At 36.7% G+C, this 16,840-nt stretch overlaps 1 protein-coding gene across 2 annotated transcripts; it reads right to left on the bottom strand.

Moving 5' to 3' along the window:
* Positions 1 to 243: 243 nt before the first annotated feature.
* On the bottom strand, positions 244 to 16,493 carry Lrrk (Leucine-rich repeat kinase). Of its 2 annotated transcripts, XM_066390847.1 has the most exons (30): positions 16,253 to 16,493; positions 13,638 to 13,835; positions 13,419 to 13,584; positions 12,221 to 12,380; positions 11,743 to 11,908; positions 11,570 to 11,685; positions 11,344 to 11,512; positions 11,165 to 11,287; positions 10,936 to 11,112; positions 10,678 to 10,872; positions 9,649 to 10,299; positions 9,400 to 9,563; positions 8,958 to 9,343; positions 8,720 to 8,907; positions 8,079 to 8,217; positions 7,301 to 7,569; positions 6,883 to 7,055; positions 6,465 to 6,829; positions 6,187 to 6,411; positions 5,790 to 6,133; positions 5,536 to 5,665; positions 5,142 to 5,481; positions 3,749 to 4,859; positions 3,332 to 3,473; positions 2,952 to 3,184; positions 2,702 to 2,897; positions 2,463 to 2,649; positions 2,025 to 2,273; positions 1,294 to 1,600; positions 244 to 1,197 (listed from the first exon to the last, which is right to left on the bottom strand). In XM_066390847.1, exons 1-30 carry the CDS (start codon positions 16,304 to 16,306, stop codon positions 841 to 843), a joined length of 7,680 nt encoding a protein of 2,559 aa, XP_066246944.1. In that variant the 5' UTR covers positions 16,307 to 16,493; the 3' UTR covers positions 244 to 840. The 2 variants fall into 2 exon arrangements, with proteins under 2 accessions (XP_066246944.1, XP_066246945.1); XM_066390848.1 differs by lacking the exons at positions 13,419 to 13,584; positions 13,638 to 13,835; positions 16,253 to 16,493 and adding an exon at positions 12,945 to 13,253.
* Positions 16,494 to 16,840: the final 347 nt, after the last annotated feature.

Here is a 16,840-nt window from a genome sequence, read left to right as displayed (position 1 = left end):
GAAAACCTGCAGGGGTCGTTAAATGAGGGCAAAATTGTGAGTTTTGTTATCCTTTATGCAAGAAACATTTTGTCTTTTTATTAATTAAAAAATTACGACATGTCCGGTAAAAAATGATATACATTATCTTCATTGAACTAATATGTGCATAATATAGATTTATTTATGCTTCTCCCGATATTCTTGCCCCATTAAACCCTGTCAACTTCTTGTGAGCTTTGGAGATTAATTAAAACTCAATAATTTAAAGATTTATTTATTTATTCATTCGAAAATCAATAGAATCACAGGCCAAATAAAAACAGTCTAAAAAGATCGTAGGTACATAATTATTACTTAAAAAAATGTTCAATACTTCCAAACTATAGGCATCATCACTACTTTGTTGGCAGTTCTGTAAATACTAAATACGTCTAGAGAAGTATTTGGTTATATAAAATAACAATAAATTATAACAAAAACTACAAAAAAATGTGCAAAATGCCTTTTTGGAATGCAGAACCTTATATTTTGAAAGTTGATCTAAATTTCTTTATATCCAATGTAATGTCACTATTCTTATTACTATATCAGTAAGTTTTCTTGTCAGTAAAATGTTTCAATAAAAATATCACAAAACGCAGCAAATATCATTCATTCCTAATAGATTTAGGTTTTCGTGGTACTATAAGATCTATATATTATCTTTGGCAAAAGTTTTCGTACTTCAAAACCGACGATTTCCCTTAAAACTCTACTATATCGAAATTTCTAACCGCGAACAACGATACAAATCAAAACCTCAACCAAGGCCTCAACCTCAACGAAAAATTAATAAATCACAACATTAGCTCAAAAACCTTACAGTGCAGTCCAATTCTCCGCTCGCCAAAGCAAAATAAACATGTTAGGCTTATTTAAAAACGACCCATAACTGCCTCCCATAGGACTAGCTACGGGCGTACCAATGGGAAGGGGTACGTCCGTGTATCGGGACAACAAATTTCGGTACCCCCTCCCTATGGTTGCTATTAATGGGGTGTTCTCGCTTGAATCGTTAGTATTTTTTGGCATTGATAAAGGAACTATTAATTTCACTTCTTGTTCGTACGGTCTGAAAATGGTAATGGGCCTTAATGTCGATTTTTCCGCTATTATTACGCAACCCCAGGTGGTTCCTATATAGAGTTCATCGTTAAGGACAACGAGCGTAGAAACCTGAAACGAGATGTTAAACAAGCATATTCACAAAATGGCGATTGACCTATAATATCGATTTAATAAACAATGTCGTCAAAAACAGTCTCAACGTACCTGACAATTGGTCGGACTCAAATGCTCTTCAATAGCAATAGACTTCAAGCTTTCAGAACAAGGAACCAGTTTTGAGCAGTCTAATTTGTTCACAATGGACCGAGTTTCAATTTTCCATTGATAAACTACGCAGCCAGGTCGGACGTAGGACCACACTTTATTGTCGGTTGATACCAAATTCATGACATCTACCATATTTATGACCGGTTGGTAGTGATTTAGGACCTCATGACCTGCTACCACTTGATCTTTTATCGTGTAAATTGTGATTTGACCGTCGCAGCCTCCACACCACAATTCACACAATCTAAAAGCAAGGTTTGATGGACAAACGCACAAAATTACAATAAAAAAAGATTCACAAAACATGATGGGATGTATAGGGTATGGTCTATCGAAAATCTGCGGCAAGGAATAATTATGAAGAAAAAATCTTCTTGAAAAAAGTTTTGAGACAAAAATTATATGCCAAATCCTTGTAAAGCCGGGGAGTCATCCCCTAAAACGCTTCAAATGAGAATGAGGCTCAATAATAAAATTCGGTAAACTTGTTTATAAAACACGAAGCCTTGAAAATTCACCACATTTATTGAAAAAACGCGATATTCGATTTTATGCAAAAACTTAAATGCAAATATTGAAATGTTATCCCTCATTCTTTTTTGTTTCTTCCGTAAAATCTTTTCCTAACAGGTACGAATTCGATGGGTCACTCTGTATTATTGACTTACTCTTCGTCTTCTCTGAACACGGCACACATACAATTTATCCCGGATGTCAATCCCAGTTCTGTCATCACAAAAGTTCCTTCAGCAGCAGTGGGTGTCATTGGTCTGATTTCCGAATTCAACAAAAAGAGTCTTCCATTAGAGAGTGCGCAGGCCACCCTTTTTAACTGTGCTAAGTGGATTAGTGCTTGAACTTGTGTGTTTGACTCGGTTTCAAGGGCGTAATAAAAGAGTTTTCTTCCATCGCTAGCACTAGAGAAATAAGTCAATCACACACACACTTGTTAAGTGAACTGTAAGGTTTTATCAGCTTGCTGTTCTAATTTTCAGAATTGGTCAGAATGTCAAACTTTGTTATAATTGAAGTTAATTCTAATAGAGCCTTTAATTTTTTGGTTAATTTAGATTTTTTTTCATTAAAAAATCCAAAAAATCACTTACGAATACGCATGTATCGACCCGGAACAATCCCCAACCCATACTGTATCCCCTACAGTGCAAGTTGCAGAGGGTGTTATAGGCATTGACATGGTATGATACTGAAGCCATCCCCTGTCAGCTGCCAACAACAGATCCACTCGAGAATTTTCACACATCAGCCACATTTCCGACCCGCTCAACCCATCTTCTGCAAGATTTCATGCTTTCATAAACTCATATTAGGGTTAAACAAAATATACCCGTAATGTAAGATAAAGCTGCACTGGTTGCCGCAGCTACAGCCGCTGGATGTTTCAAAGAGACCACATCACACAAATGAGTGAATTCGGGGGCACTTGCAATTGACACTATTTGACTTGCAGTGGGTCTGTCGCGGGGTTGCTGAGACCAGCACAAGACCATTAGGTCCAGGAAGTAACTGGGATACAAGGTTTCCTTTAAAAAAGTGGTTAATTTGCTGCAACGGAATGGAGATGAATGAAATCATACTCTGTAAGTCAATGGTGGTCTGCCTCCTTCTAAAATGCACTCTTTTACTGACTCGTGGCCCTCGAAGGGCTGGTGTAAAGTTAGAAGTTCGTAGATGAACATTCCGAATGAGAAACAGTCTACTTTTTCTGTATACTCTTCCTCGCCGTTATAGCGCATTATTTCCGGGGCCATGAAGCCCTCAGTGCCACCAAAACCTTTGGTTCCCGAAGGGAGAGTCAGCCTACTTATTCCTACAAATGTATATAATCATTGCCTGAGAAACTTAAGATAATGTAATAAAAATGGTTTAGATACAGGGTCTCATCGAACCAAACTTCTATCATAGATTCTCGAGGATGAACTACAATGGAAAAAAAATGTTTATTATTAACTCTTACCGTAATCAGCCACTTTGATGTGTACAGGATAGTCGGGAAGATCCACAAATGGAGGGGGCATATCCCAAACCAGAATATTTTCCGATTTCAGGTCCCTATAGATTATGTGGTGACGGTGCAGGTATTCAATAGCTTTAGCGACCTATAAGTAATCAATACGATTTTTTTATTTTCTTGAATTTTGTATCTTAAATTTTTCTTATTTTCTAATTAATTATTTTAATTGAGATTTTCGGAAACGTATGGCGATGGTTCAGTGACAATGTTGGAAGCGGCACCTAATTCCTCTTTACAATATTTGCTGATAAAATATGGCGCATTGATAGAATATATTGCGACAATATTATCATTTTAGTGCGTCTCGTAATATTTAGATTCCGATCGTACATAAGAAACAAAACTAAATACACAACTAACCTGCAAAATGACTGCCTGTGTAGTATAGGGCCCTACTTTAGCCCCGGACCTCCTATAATGCCTCAGAACCAAATCAAGTGCCCCTTGAGGAGCCAAATCCAGAATAAGTGCCAATGGGCTGGTACAAACACCCACGAAAGGAACGATATTTTGGTGTCTTAAACTCAACAAAATATTCAATTCCTGCCTTGCAGTACAATAGGCCTTGCAGGCGTATTGCAGAGGATCTCTATCCCATTTTCCTTGAGCGGCTTTGTAGGCTATTAGGGCTGATGGACGGGCGTTGGGACCTGGTTGAACAGGCTGAAGCATCTTCATTGCCACATCTATCATGGCGTCGGAGTCTCGCAACTTGCAGGCACCTTTGAACACAAATCCAAAGGCTCCGCGGCCTAGAAGTTTCCCTTTTTTGATATTTTCTGGTTTTATTATGTATCTGTCTCCCAAGTCCAGGAACACCACATCGGGGGATATATTTGAGAGCTTAATTTCTCCATGATTAGGGCATGTCACCATTTTGGTGTCATATGAGGCTAAAATGCACTCCTCAACCAACCAAGAATAGTTAACTGGATTTCTATCTAACTTCTCCTCAACTTGGAGGTTCGGATGACCCTCAACGGATACATTTCTGCTGCTGACATTCGAGTCTGGATCCACCCCACTGTCTCCTTCACTAGTCGACGACTCCTGCGACTTCCTTATTCGATATGTCTTTCTACCAAAGTTGTCTAAATGTAAAAGATCCGGAGTCTGCGAGCTGGACGGCTGATCAAAGTTGCTTTCACGATCTTGAGATTGCCCCAGACATTGAGGGCATGGAATCAAACGAGTGATTAAAAATTTGCCTTCCGAGGTATGCACAAAACGCGTGCCTAAAGTGGGGTACCAGTCCTCTAACAGAACATCCACGTGGTCCACAGCTAAAGCCAGCAATTGAGCTGTAGACTCATGACTGCATTCTATAACTAGTTCTTTTTTGGTATAGTTGTCGCTGATTGGGCACTCTAAGAGTTTAATGACTAGAGAATCCACTGGAAATTGGATTTCTAGAATTGAAGAGCTCTGTAAGTCTACGTCAATCCACAAGCTGTCTTGTTTTATTTTGAATCTGAAATTATTTCAAAAAATCCTACTTAAAAAGGAACAATGGCTTCGTTGAGCAAAGTCGATAGTTCCGTAACTATTGAGATTTTTGCTGAATGACACGCTACGTACCTATCTTTATATATTTATATGGGAAAAGAAGTTTCAAACAATTGCTTAACAGTTCTGTTTGCTACGTCGAATTCGGCCGATACCATTTTAAAGGATTTTTTTAAAGAAAAATAAAAAACATAAAGCAACCATGCAATTTTCCTTGAAAACTCCGTTTAATTGGTTAGATACTTACTTTAACTGTCTGTAATGGGCAGCTGTATTATGCAATACCTCCTTCATCCGAAATAGAACGATATCACCGTATTTCAGCTGCAAGCCAGTCTGCCAGAGTACCCATTCCGCTGTCAAATTCGAGTTTAAGTATCTCGTAAGGTGCTCGTTCTGGATTACGTCTTTAGGAAAGACAAAGAAACCTCTTATTATATCGATTATGGAATCGTCAGCTAAAATCCTGGATATCAGCCTGGACCAAAACCCGGAAGGAAAATACGACATTAACAGAAGACGTGTTATGGATTTGTCTGTATATTTGGTGGTTATTTCGTAACGGATGTTCTCGGTATTTTCTGAAACTGATTAGAAGATCATTTTTAAGGAGAGTAAAAACCCACATAGGGGAATTTTACGGGTTTTAGTAGTTTTTCTAGCCATGTTAAGTTGAAAATTTGGAGAACCTTCATCGTTGTAGAGGACAGATTTAGGGGAAATGCTCAATTTTTTGTTTCTTACTGACCAACCGCGTGATCTCAGAGGCACCTAGAGGAAAAACCAACAAAATAAGACCATCTTAGTATTATGTTATTCCAACTTTTAATTTGAATTTGAAATTAAATTCAAGTTCAATCACTAATAAATCCTGCAACACCGAGCTACCTCTTACCTTCACTTTAACCAGTGGTTGCACAGTTTGACCCGGATACATCTGCGCAATAATCATATCTTCCTCCGTAGGTAGCAAAGAAGGTATTAGCAAAGTCCTGGAATCCCAAGTAAGCGCAACTTCAAACTTGTTCAATAGATTAACCACGTATCCTCGAGTGTCCATAGGACCGATATTACTGGCTTTAAAAACGTGTTTAAGATCATCTAACTTCATAATGCCGCTTCTGGCGAACGGATTTATCTCTCGGATAGTTACTACATGGGCTAACATATCACACAACCATTGAGGGTCCAGGAAATAGAGGTCTTTGAGGGTAGCATCGTCGTAGTGCAAGAGTACCCCTTTAAAAACCGATGAATTTATTGGAAAAAGTGGTTAATATAAAACTATTAACCATTTTCGTGCAAAAATAAAGTAGCCTGGTGCAACTCTGCCCAATCCCTGAAGATTTTATTATAGCGCTGCAGCATTTCCGTAGTCATAATGGACTTATACTGCTCGGCAGTCAGTACAGGATCTAAACCGTTCGCTCTCCTGTCTCCAGCTACAGAATTGACTATATCCTCTAATGCCAGATATGTTGCTGGAACTTTTTGCTCTAATAATAACTCCTTGCTCCCTAAGGCGTGTCAAAAACTCTAGATAAAGCCAATGCTCCTGAAAACTTTTTACCTGGAGGTCTCAAACTAAACACAGAATCATATATGAGGTTGCAAAGCAACTTTAGATTGTGCCTGGTTTTACAGCTAACCTCAATGGTGTCCAAAACACGGGGCAATCCCATTTTCTCGGCATCTACCACGTTTATAAATCGTTCCCTTATGATTTGTTGATATTCTTCTGATATATTAGGGTTAAATTCCTGCACTACATCGTAGTGAGTTCCCACAATGATAACCGGAGAATTTGGAGCTCTGGCTTGAATGTTAACAAGCCATTGCAGAATTTCATTTATGCCTCGATGGCCGTCTGTGATTTTCCATACTACCAAATAGAGACTGCGTTTTGAGAGGAAGTATTGATGTGTTGCATAGTATCTGAAATTCGTACGTTTTCCGGATTTGAAGGGTTTGAGTGAAAAATAACTAACTCTTTTTGCCCCCCAAAGTCCCAAGTTCGGAATATAACAGGGCCATGGACCGATTGGTTACGGACTTTTTTCTCGTACACCCAATCGCCAATGTCGACCCCCACTGTGGACATGTTGCTGCCTCTAGAGGTTTTGGTGTTGATGTTTTTATTGCCCATTCTTTTACCCCAGTGCTAGGAGATGAGGAACATAATTGCAAGAATTAGATAAGGGCTTATAGTTTTAAAACAAAATTTTAAAAAACAGATTAAAAATATTCTCTTTTAGAATGACGATAATTTAATAAAATTGAAATTTCTGGATATAATACCTACATCATTATTATTTGATCGTTACTAAAGTGTATCCAAATAACCAGTGTTTCCTTATTTCAATAACTACAAATTCAAACATAAAAACACTCTATATCCCAACTTACTTCAGGTCGTTTCCTGGTTGAACCCTCCTGACGTAACTGTTCCAGCAAACTAGTTTTTCCAATGCCTTGCACTCCAACTATCATCAATTTCATGCGGGCATATGGCTTGGCATCCTCCAATACTGATTTGAGGTAACCTATGATGTCCATTGTTTTGTATTTTTTACTTTCGATCATGAATTTAAGCGGATCTTGTAGCGAACAGCCTCTAGTGTTTAGATTCCACAGGCGAGATAACAATCCCATCTGTGGTGGGAGATCCGTTATACCTAATTATAAATAAATAGGTGTGACTATTTGTTAAGAGTACCAAGGCAAACTGAGTTTTAAGCCGATTTCACGGAATAAGCTAACATACAGGGTGACCGGAAATAGTATACGTATATATTTTAAGATGCGATTCCTTGGGTTGAAAGGTAAGAAAAAAAAACGATTTATGAATTTCAATTGGGAAATGAGTTCTACAGCATTCATGGGGCAGCATCTTGAAAAGGCTTTAGCACCCGTGGAACTCATTCCCGGATTCATGTTTATAGAAACTTTTTCTCTTATTTCGACCTAAGGAATCACTTTCTAAAACATATGAACGTTATTTTCGAATACCCCGTAGATTATGATAAGTGGGACACTTAAGTCGAATATTTTTAGATTAAAACTACGTTTCAAATTTTGCCTTGGATTTATTCATTCGTCGTCGAACTGTAGCGGTAGATACATGAGAATAAAAACTGCAGAATTCGGCGATTTATTGGTGGCACATTTAGATAAACAATCTCACCTAAATTCCCACTTAGGTTGAGCACGGATAAATTGGATAAGTCGTATATATTTCCAGGTATTTCCTTAATATTGTTGTTGCTTACGTCGAGCATCGATAGATTAGGAAACATAAGCCTGGATTTAGTGGTCTGCGGAGTCTAAAAAAGGAAATTTATCACTATAATTCATTCCTCAACTATTGAGAACAAAAATTTCAGAGTGTTTCACACATTTAACATATACACTTTCCACACATTAATTGTTAATTTTAGCTTTTCTAATAATATTTCTTAGGTTCTAAAGATAGTCACAGGTTCGTCACTGAAACGTTAAAAAGAATTTTCGTCTAGGCCTTTAGTAAATGATTAATGTTATTTTCCGTTAGTTTTATTTGAGATCAGCATGCAATTCCAAAGCATAGTACGTGAGACGGTATCCCCAAATAAATTTTAAAAAGAGCAATTCGTCTAAAAAAAGGAAATATTATAACAGGAAACAATATTTGAACTGAAACTTCAGAAAATCATTCTGAACATTTAGCGTTTTAGTTTGAAGAGGAAAACTAAATAGTATAGAATTCTAATCAAATATAGACATTCGGCGAGCAGTTTATTTTATACTACAGAAATCTTGGTGCAACTCCTATAAAGAGAAACTTACTCTCTCCGGTTCATCATCTTCCGTACCACTGACTTCCCCATTATCATCAGTACACAACTGGATTCTACCAAATTGATTATCGGCCAAAACCAAAGTTCTTAAATTGTCCAGTCTCAAATGTCTGCGATGTACGCACACAGAATGTAAGACTGCATTCCTTACTGACCTAGAAGAATGTCTTCTGGTAGCTGAAACCCCAAACCCTAGTTACTCATCAATTCAAGCTATTAAAAGCTACCTCCAACTTCCGCAGATTTCCCTTTAAAACCCACATTCTCCAAGTAACAAGCCAAGTTGGCCAGTTCCATGTTATCTGGAGCCTCCACCTGCGGCAAACTTGGCCACACTGAAATTTGATTATGGCTCAAATCTAGCTGTTTCAAGGAGCTAGGATAACTGGTGATGTGCGACATAGATCTCAGACAGTTAAATGCCATGTTGAGTCTCGTTAGGTTTACTGCTAAACAGGGCAAAACCACTGGAATGCTAGTGAATAAATTATGGGCCAAATTCAAGGCAGATAATTGGGAGCATTTTTCTAGTAGAGTTTCATCGGTGTGTAATATCTGTTCTGTTACTTCAACATTTTTGCTCCAGATATGATGTTTGATTAGTTCAAGCTGGCTGAAATTGCGCGCCAAAATAGAGTCTTGAATTTATTTAGTAACTGTTTTACTCACAGGAAAGACCTTTCTTTTTTCCTATACCTAACAGTATGCACCGACTCTTCACTACGTATCATTTTATCGAACTCAGTTATCTCGTTCTCCGAGTCTTGTTCTGCTAAGTTTGAGAGTTGGCTCTCGCTTGAGCTTATGCTTAATTTCTCTAAATCGTCTTTGGTCTAAAATGATTTACCAAGTTACGGCATCGTAATACTATTTAGTTTTATATGTTTAATTTCTTCACATATAAATTTCATGACTTACCTCATTTGGAGCAGAGGGCAGCTCCTTCAAAAAATTAAAAGACGCGTTCAACTCCTTCAATTTCGGTGCCAACCACATATCATAGGGTAATTGCTGCAATTTATTATTGGCTATTGCCAATGTTACCAAATTTGGCAGCTTGAAAACAGCCTCCGGAATCTGATTTAACCGATTCTCCTGCAGATATAACTCTTCTAGCAACGGGCAAGAATAAGACAATTCCTCATTTCGACACTTCTTTTTAAACATTTTCTTCCTCACTGGGGCTTTTTCAGGTGAGGGCAGCTCTTCAATTTTATTCTGGGACAGATTCAAATGCTTTAGACTCTGCAGCTGAAACACCCCTAAGGGCACGGAAATCAAGCTGTTATTGGAAATATCTAGCCTCGTAATGGAAAACAGAGCTATTTCATAGCTGCGAGGGTTCTGTTTGAGTTTTGGGTTCAAGTTTAGGGCGGCATCGATCAGCCACTGCACCTTTATTTCGTTTAGACCGCATTTTTGGTTGTGCCAGTTGATCATGGTAGGGGTGTTTGGGAATAGGCTTGAGTAAGTCAGACTAGAAACGTTGGCAAACATAGTAATATGAAAGCTGTTGATGTTTTCGGTCATTGACTTTTTATTTATTTTAAATTCGGGGTCTGCGTGAGCCTGAAAATCACAAGAAAAGTTGGCGGTATAGTAGTGCTTTGGATGTTTAAGTAAATGTACAGGGTGCCTTTTCTACTATTTACATTTCAAAATAAGGCATAACTTACTATCTATTTCATTAGAACAAATGTATGTTTATTTCATATCCAATCTTACAGATGACAATTTCTGTGAATTTCATATCGCATGCAAATTTCCATGGATATATTTGATCCACATAAGTAGTGAATGTTTTAGAAATAGCATAAAACCACGTGAAACCTCTATGAGGAAAACTAAGGGTCTTGTGTCGTTTTAATTGGAAAAATGGACTAAAAATTGCGGAATCTACTGGCTTTTAAGAATTTTTATTATCTGTATCAGCTCTATATTAAGTACCTTTGTCGAAAGTAATTTGGCAATAAGAGTTTCGTCTTTATTTGCCACAGCAATGCCTAATGCTTTGCAATCATCGTCCCGAGCTCCACGCTTTAGAAGCAGATCTACGATGGGCACATCACGGTTTTTACAAGCTTCCACTAGCCCGTAAGATGCATAATTGAAGTCGTCTTCGACTGAGCAACAACTGATATCCTAACGATATCACATTTAAAAAGCACAAAGTGAAAATTTGAGAAACTTAAAATACACATTTACCTCATTCAAATTATGATAAGGTTTGATAGCAGCATTGGCATTAGCTCCTGCATTCAACAGAGCTAAAGCAATATCATAATGTCTGCCCCTTATTGCTGCGTGTAATGCCGTTTCTGTATTATTGTTGCAGTAAATGTCGATCCGCAAAGGACAAATTCCCCTAGTATTGCCGTCAAGCTAATAAAAAACTAATAAATTCGTAATATTGAAGAAAAATGGAAACAAATACTTCGTTCTCAAAAGAGTTGTCTCTGGAGAGGTGCAACTTGGACATTATATGCTTAATACCGTCCGAAATGCGTCTTTTGGTGGGGCTCATTACTGCCTCAGACAAGGGCGTCAAGTCGTCCTCCTAATTTAATTTATTCATACACAATAAGAGGCAACTCTACACTAAAATCAACTTACGGAACTTCCAGACTGTATAATTCTGGTGGCCTTAATTTTAAAATTCAAGATAACGTCTACCAATTTCTTATTCCCGAGAAGAGATGCAACGTAGAGAATATTTTGCCCAGTTGCGTCTCTTTCATTTATATCGAAGGGCATGAAATATTCCCACTGTTCAGTAGAATCTCTGAAATTCAATTTTAAAAGATCTTATTTCAATCAATTTTATTAGATATTTGTTTACCTATACTTCTTCAGCACATGTGTAGGATAAGGAAAATCGAACAGTAACTTCAGAATTGAACAGTGACCATTAATGCATGCTGCATGTATTGGCAACCATCTTTCCACTGTGTGTTGCTAATAAGAAGTATTAAAGTATCAAGGTTGAGTTGACGAAGGGAATCAACTGGGTACCTGCACAAGCTCTGGGAATTTAATCAGAAGAATTTCCACGACCGCTTGATGGCCTTGGTAGCAAGCAATATATAGGGGTGAGTATTTGGTAACAGGATGACATCTACCGTCAGCCCCATGGTCGAGTAAGATTTTTACTATCTCTCGATTTCCAGTTTCACAGGCACTAGATAACGAAAACTGGTTAAGTTTATCCAAATCGGGAACCTAGTAAATTAGACTTTCAAGTAGATGTCTGATAGAAGTTATCTCAAGTTATCTCTAGCTACATCTCTGTCACACAGTATATAATCCGCCAACATCTTTAGTTTTTTAGCGAAGACAAAGTGGAGAAGTTTCTCCAACCATGTTTAAGACATTTTGCTTTGATTTTATTTTAAAAAATTGTACGACGATGAATAATCGGGTTAATTAGAATTTCTTTAGACCTAAATAATCTATCAAAATAACGTATTGTAATGGAAAATACTGAACTTACGAAAATAATAGTGTGTTTGCACCACTCGGAGCCATATTAACGATAAGTTCGGCATCTTTTTGCAATGAGGATAAAAGTTGCTGTACCGAATTAATGTCTCCCTGCGAGCAGGCATGCCGAACAGCAGCGTGAATGTCCAGTCTGGCTTTTTCTTTGGCATCTGTTGCAAAATTAATCGACAAACCATTAAATTAGCTTATCGAATGTCGACTTTTAATCACTCGAACAGGAAAATTTGCATTATGTACCCCATAAGGAAAACAGTCAAATTATGTTCTTACTACCTTTTTATTTACATAGACCCTTCTCTGAAAATGAAAATACTTGCCACTCTCAACACTGAAAACTGTAAAATCATCAGAAAAATACTCGGAAGCGTCAAAGGCCACATCAGCCCTACGACGTCGGCGTCCTGCTCTTTGGGTCATCACAGAATAATTGATTTGTATCAAAAATATCACCAGAAACTAATCACTTTTTCTAATATAGAAATCGAAACGGCAGACAAGGAAGTATCACTTTGTATCAGTCTGTAAAGTTACAAAACAAGGGGGTTGTTCAGGCAAACAGCTGATAGTCACCCCACTTTGGTAAAATCGATAACACTCCCTGAAATCATGGCCATTCGTATAAGAAAATATCAAGGGAATAAAGTTCTCACGATACCGAATTAAAAGTAATAAATCCAAATAAAAAACTGCGGTAATGCTAAACCATTACTTACACTATCATGGGCGCTAATTTGTCGTCATGAACCAGCCGTTGAATTTATACTTCCTCTTTAGGAGTAATAAAATTAAATATGCCAAAATCACCAAAAGAACTGCAGTGAAACAATACCGGCCAATTGAGGAATAATTCATTTTGGTTCTTAGGGGAAAGAAACTGTTTGTCAACGATTTGTGTTTGCTCGTCGCGCCGATACACAAACTAGACTGAGAGCAGGAGGAAATAAGGGTCGACAATGTAGCTTCAAATGCCTTTGGTTTAATCCGTGTAATCTAAATGTATTTCATAGGGGGAAGGTTATCAGTATGGGCAATAATTGAAGAGGTCAAATATACGTTCACCGAGATTACGCTTAAAAATCAATACAAACCTATTAGCAGTTACTACTTCTGATATCGCAATGATAGGAAATTTCTATAGGATAAGCAACTTGTTTGTTTCTCTCAAACAAATTTATATAAATACATACCACTAGCATCCTTTATCAGCTCCCCACATCTGTCTTGACTATATTTTTCCGCTACATCCAGAGCACTCAACCCATTTCCGTCTTTTATTTGCAAATCCGCATTATGTTGCAACAAAATTTTGATATTGTTACAATATCCATATTCTGCGCACACATGCAATGGAGTCTACAACCAAAATTTGCAATCTGGTAATTTTAAATTAATTTTAGAATTGGCACCTTGCATTCCCCTCTCGGGCCGCACTGAACGTTGGGATCAGCACCGGCATTTAAGAGTAATGGTAAGCATTTTGAATTTTCAGTTATAACAGCAGCGTGCAGAGGCGTCCTCCCCCAGCTATCCTGAGAATTTAGGAAGGCTTGTTGACCTCCTTCAAGGAGGTCTTCAAGCAGTTCTGTGTTGTCCCATAAGGCTGCCTGGAACAAACCTCTACTTTAAAGGTTTGTTAGACCCTCAAAATTCGTGCATTAATATTTTCTATCGATTTTCTAGAACGGTCTCTCATCATTAATATGGGTCTGAGGAAATGGGGAATAACGTTTTTTGACACGTGTCTAGTCCAGGGAAGAATCAGAAAATGTTGAAAACATAATGTGTCTATGTAAAAAAATTCTGGGAACATTAGGTTAATACATAGGTTATAGTAGAAAATCTCATCGGGCAGTGTGGAGACTCTTGAAAAATATGAATATCCTGTGTTAAAAATTCGTATCCCCGAAGATACTGTACGGAAGAAGCGATTTGCAAGATTCCTCATTTTCTTTTCAATGTAATATTCATGGATGGGTGCAAGTTTGCCAGTTCACGCATGTTCAATCGTCATCATAAACAAGTCTGGTCCTCCGAAAATCCACACGAATACCAATAACATCAACTACGAGCACATTTTAGAATAAATACATGTGTTGGTTTCTTTGGCGACACGATCATTGACCTATATATTTATAGACAATTTGACTGCAAATGAATATTTTCACTTTTTAAGGACCTAATAAGCGATGGAAACAGTTGGTGTTCCACCACGAAACTCTAACGGAGCAGTTGATTATTTGTTTGAAAACTTTCTAGGTAGTTCTTTTAAACAACGAAGTCACATGTTGACCAGCACATTCATAAGATCTTTCCCTATTAGATTAGGCAGAGAGAGAGAGAGAGAGAGAGAGACTAAAGCGTTGATATAAGGAGGAATTGAAGAATTAAATAGAGGAATTGCTTTCAAAAAATAAATCAAACAATTCGTTCTCAGAAAACCAATACAAGCAAAATTTTCAAATCTCCTTTAATTTTTTCATTTCTTTTCCCATATTGCGTGACTCGAATCACATTTCTCTACTTTTCTTTCATGGTATTGCCCAAGTCGAGGCCGAATATAATTTCCATTTTGCACACGTAAGTATGTTCAGCAGAACATCAATTCTTAATCTATTGGAAGCATGCCAGCACCATTCTTTTAAAGACTGATATTAAATTTTTCCAAACGTTCCAATATTCTGCACCTCAAAACTCAGTTCTTTCCCTTTTCTTCCAATATGCGTTTTTTTTACGCATACGTTTTACGTTTTAGTTACTTTTTAAATCTCAAATTGCCGTCTTCTGATCAAGTTTTTTTAAGCTACTGCCTGGATTTTCTGATATTTGCATGCATATTTTACAACTTTAAATGGGTCCTGAATGATTGTAATTACCATTTAACAATGAAAACAAATAGATACAAAATGGGAATGCAAAGAAACCCATCCTAAGAAGCTGTGTTTGAATTAGTTAAAAATTGCATTATGCTCATCATGAATATGAAAAAAATTTGTATTTAGATTAAGGTGGTAGGAGTAATATTTTTAGCTTAAGGTAAAAAGTATCTTTTTCAGCTTCCCTCTCTTTAGATCTCTTTTGGTCCTTTCTTTTAATATACAGGATGTTACAGAAACAATGGTGCAAATGATTATTGGATGCTGGAGGGTAAAACAATTAAACAATTCAGCTAGATTTGCCTTATACAAAGGCTGCTTCTTTTGATTCCATAGGGTGTTAAAGTAATTTTTTTAATTCTGTAAAATGGGAATAAACCTCATAGTTTTTGATTTATGAGCTTGAAATGGCTCCCATGAGGGTTTTGGGTACAATAAATTCATTTAAAATTTCTGTTTCAAGATAGCTGATAACTGTGGCTGCCTGTATCTTACCAAGGATAAAAAATTGACCTGAAAATATTTTCAAAATGGTTAAAGGCATTGGGTTTTTTTTATAGATACCTTTATAACATGGAAAAGTTCAGAGCATTAAAACACCACTAGGAACAATTCCAAGACAGTAAATCAAAAACTATGAGGTTTATTCTTAATTTTCAGAAAAAAATTTAAGCATCCCGTAAAATGAACACAAATCACTTTTTTATAAGGCATATTTAGCTGAATCACTTTCTTCTTTTATCTCCTAATTTGTATTAAAATTTCTGAGACACCCTATAGAGTCATATAATTTTAATTAATATTAACAAAGTATTCAAAAAGTTTAAGCAATAGTTAACCTTACTGACCTCTTTGGACACAATAGTTACTTGTAATTATTTGCCTTCAATGAAAGTTATTATCTATCTATTTATCCATTAGCATTACCCACAAGTACTTATAACTTACAAATAAATATTAGACTTTACTGAAAGAATAAAGGAGGGAATGTAATGATTCAGTATTTTTGCTGTTTGAAATCTGGGGCAAACAGATAAAGATTTAATTAAAATGTTCTAAAAAATATTACAGGAAATATCAGTTTAAACAATTAAGAAAACTCGTAACGAGGATAATTACAATTCGTATTATCTGGATTAAAAACTTACTTGGTGCAGCAACCTTCCAGGGAAGTCCTCATCTTCTGGAGATGAATCTAACATTTTCAATCAATTAGGTCCATATGAGGGTAAGTTCAAGTCCAATCTTGCACATGTAACAACACTGACACTAACTGAATCACTTAAAATTCATTAAAAGATAATATAAATAATAATTTGCCAAATTGTCCCTTTTGGATTATTTTGTTTATATTTTATTCCATTCAAATTTTCCATAAACCCATTTCGATGTCTGGGATTACATCCAAGCTATGAATTTCGATCAACTTGCAGTGAAACTAGAAATATGGCAATAGTGGAAGAAAGTTTTCACTAGTGAAATCATTTCACGTTCTAATTCATAATTAAACTAACAAATGATCAATAAATATTTCATTTTGTTCTAATTGATGTGTGTCAGCATTACTCTTAACTGCAGATGGAGTTGTATAAAAATGAATAATAAAATTTAGAAAATTGGATAATATCAAACGTTTTTTGGTATCCACCATTATCACCCACTACTCTGCGCTGTTGCCACAGTTAACAACGAAACAATATTAATGTAATTAAGAAAATTGATGGGTTTGACACTTT

Source organism: Euwallacea similis, chromosome 6, assembly GCF_039881205.1.
Source record: "Euwallacea similis isolate ESF13 chromosome 6, ESF131.1, whole genome shotgun sequence".
Taxonomy (NCBI): domain Eukaryota; kingdom Metazoa; phylum Arthropoda; class Insecta; order Coleoptera; family Curculionidae; genus Euwallacea; species Euwallacea similis.
The sequence above is the reverse complement of the archived record's forward strand: the minus strand, read 5'-3'. Positions and strand labels throughout refer to the sequence as shown.

Excerpts from the sequence above, each read along its gene's own strand:
- Lrrk (XM_066390847.1), bottom strand. The coding sequence starts at position 16,306 with ATGTTAGATTCATCTCCAGAAGATGAGGACTTCCCTGGAAGGTTGCTG. Across the intron at positions 13,585-13,637 it reads GCCCGAGAGGGGAATGCAAG|ACTCCATTGCATGTGTGCGC; the intron begins GTGCCAATTCTA and ends TTTTGGTTGTAG. Across the intron at positions 11,909-12,220 it reads GCAAACACACTATTATTTTC|TGCCTGTGAAACTGGAAATC; the intron begins GTAAGTTCAGTA and ends TTCGTTATCTAG.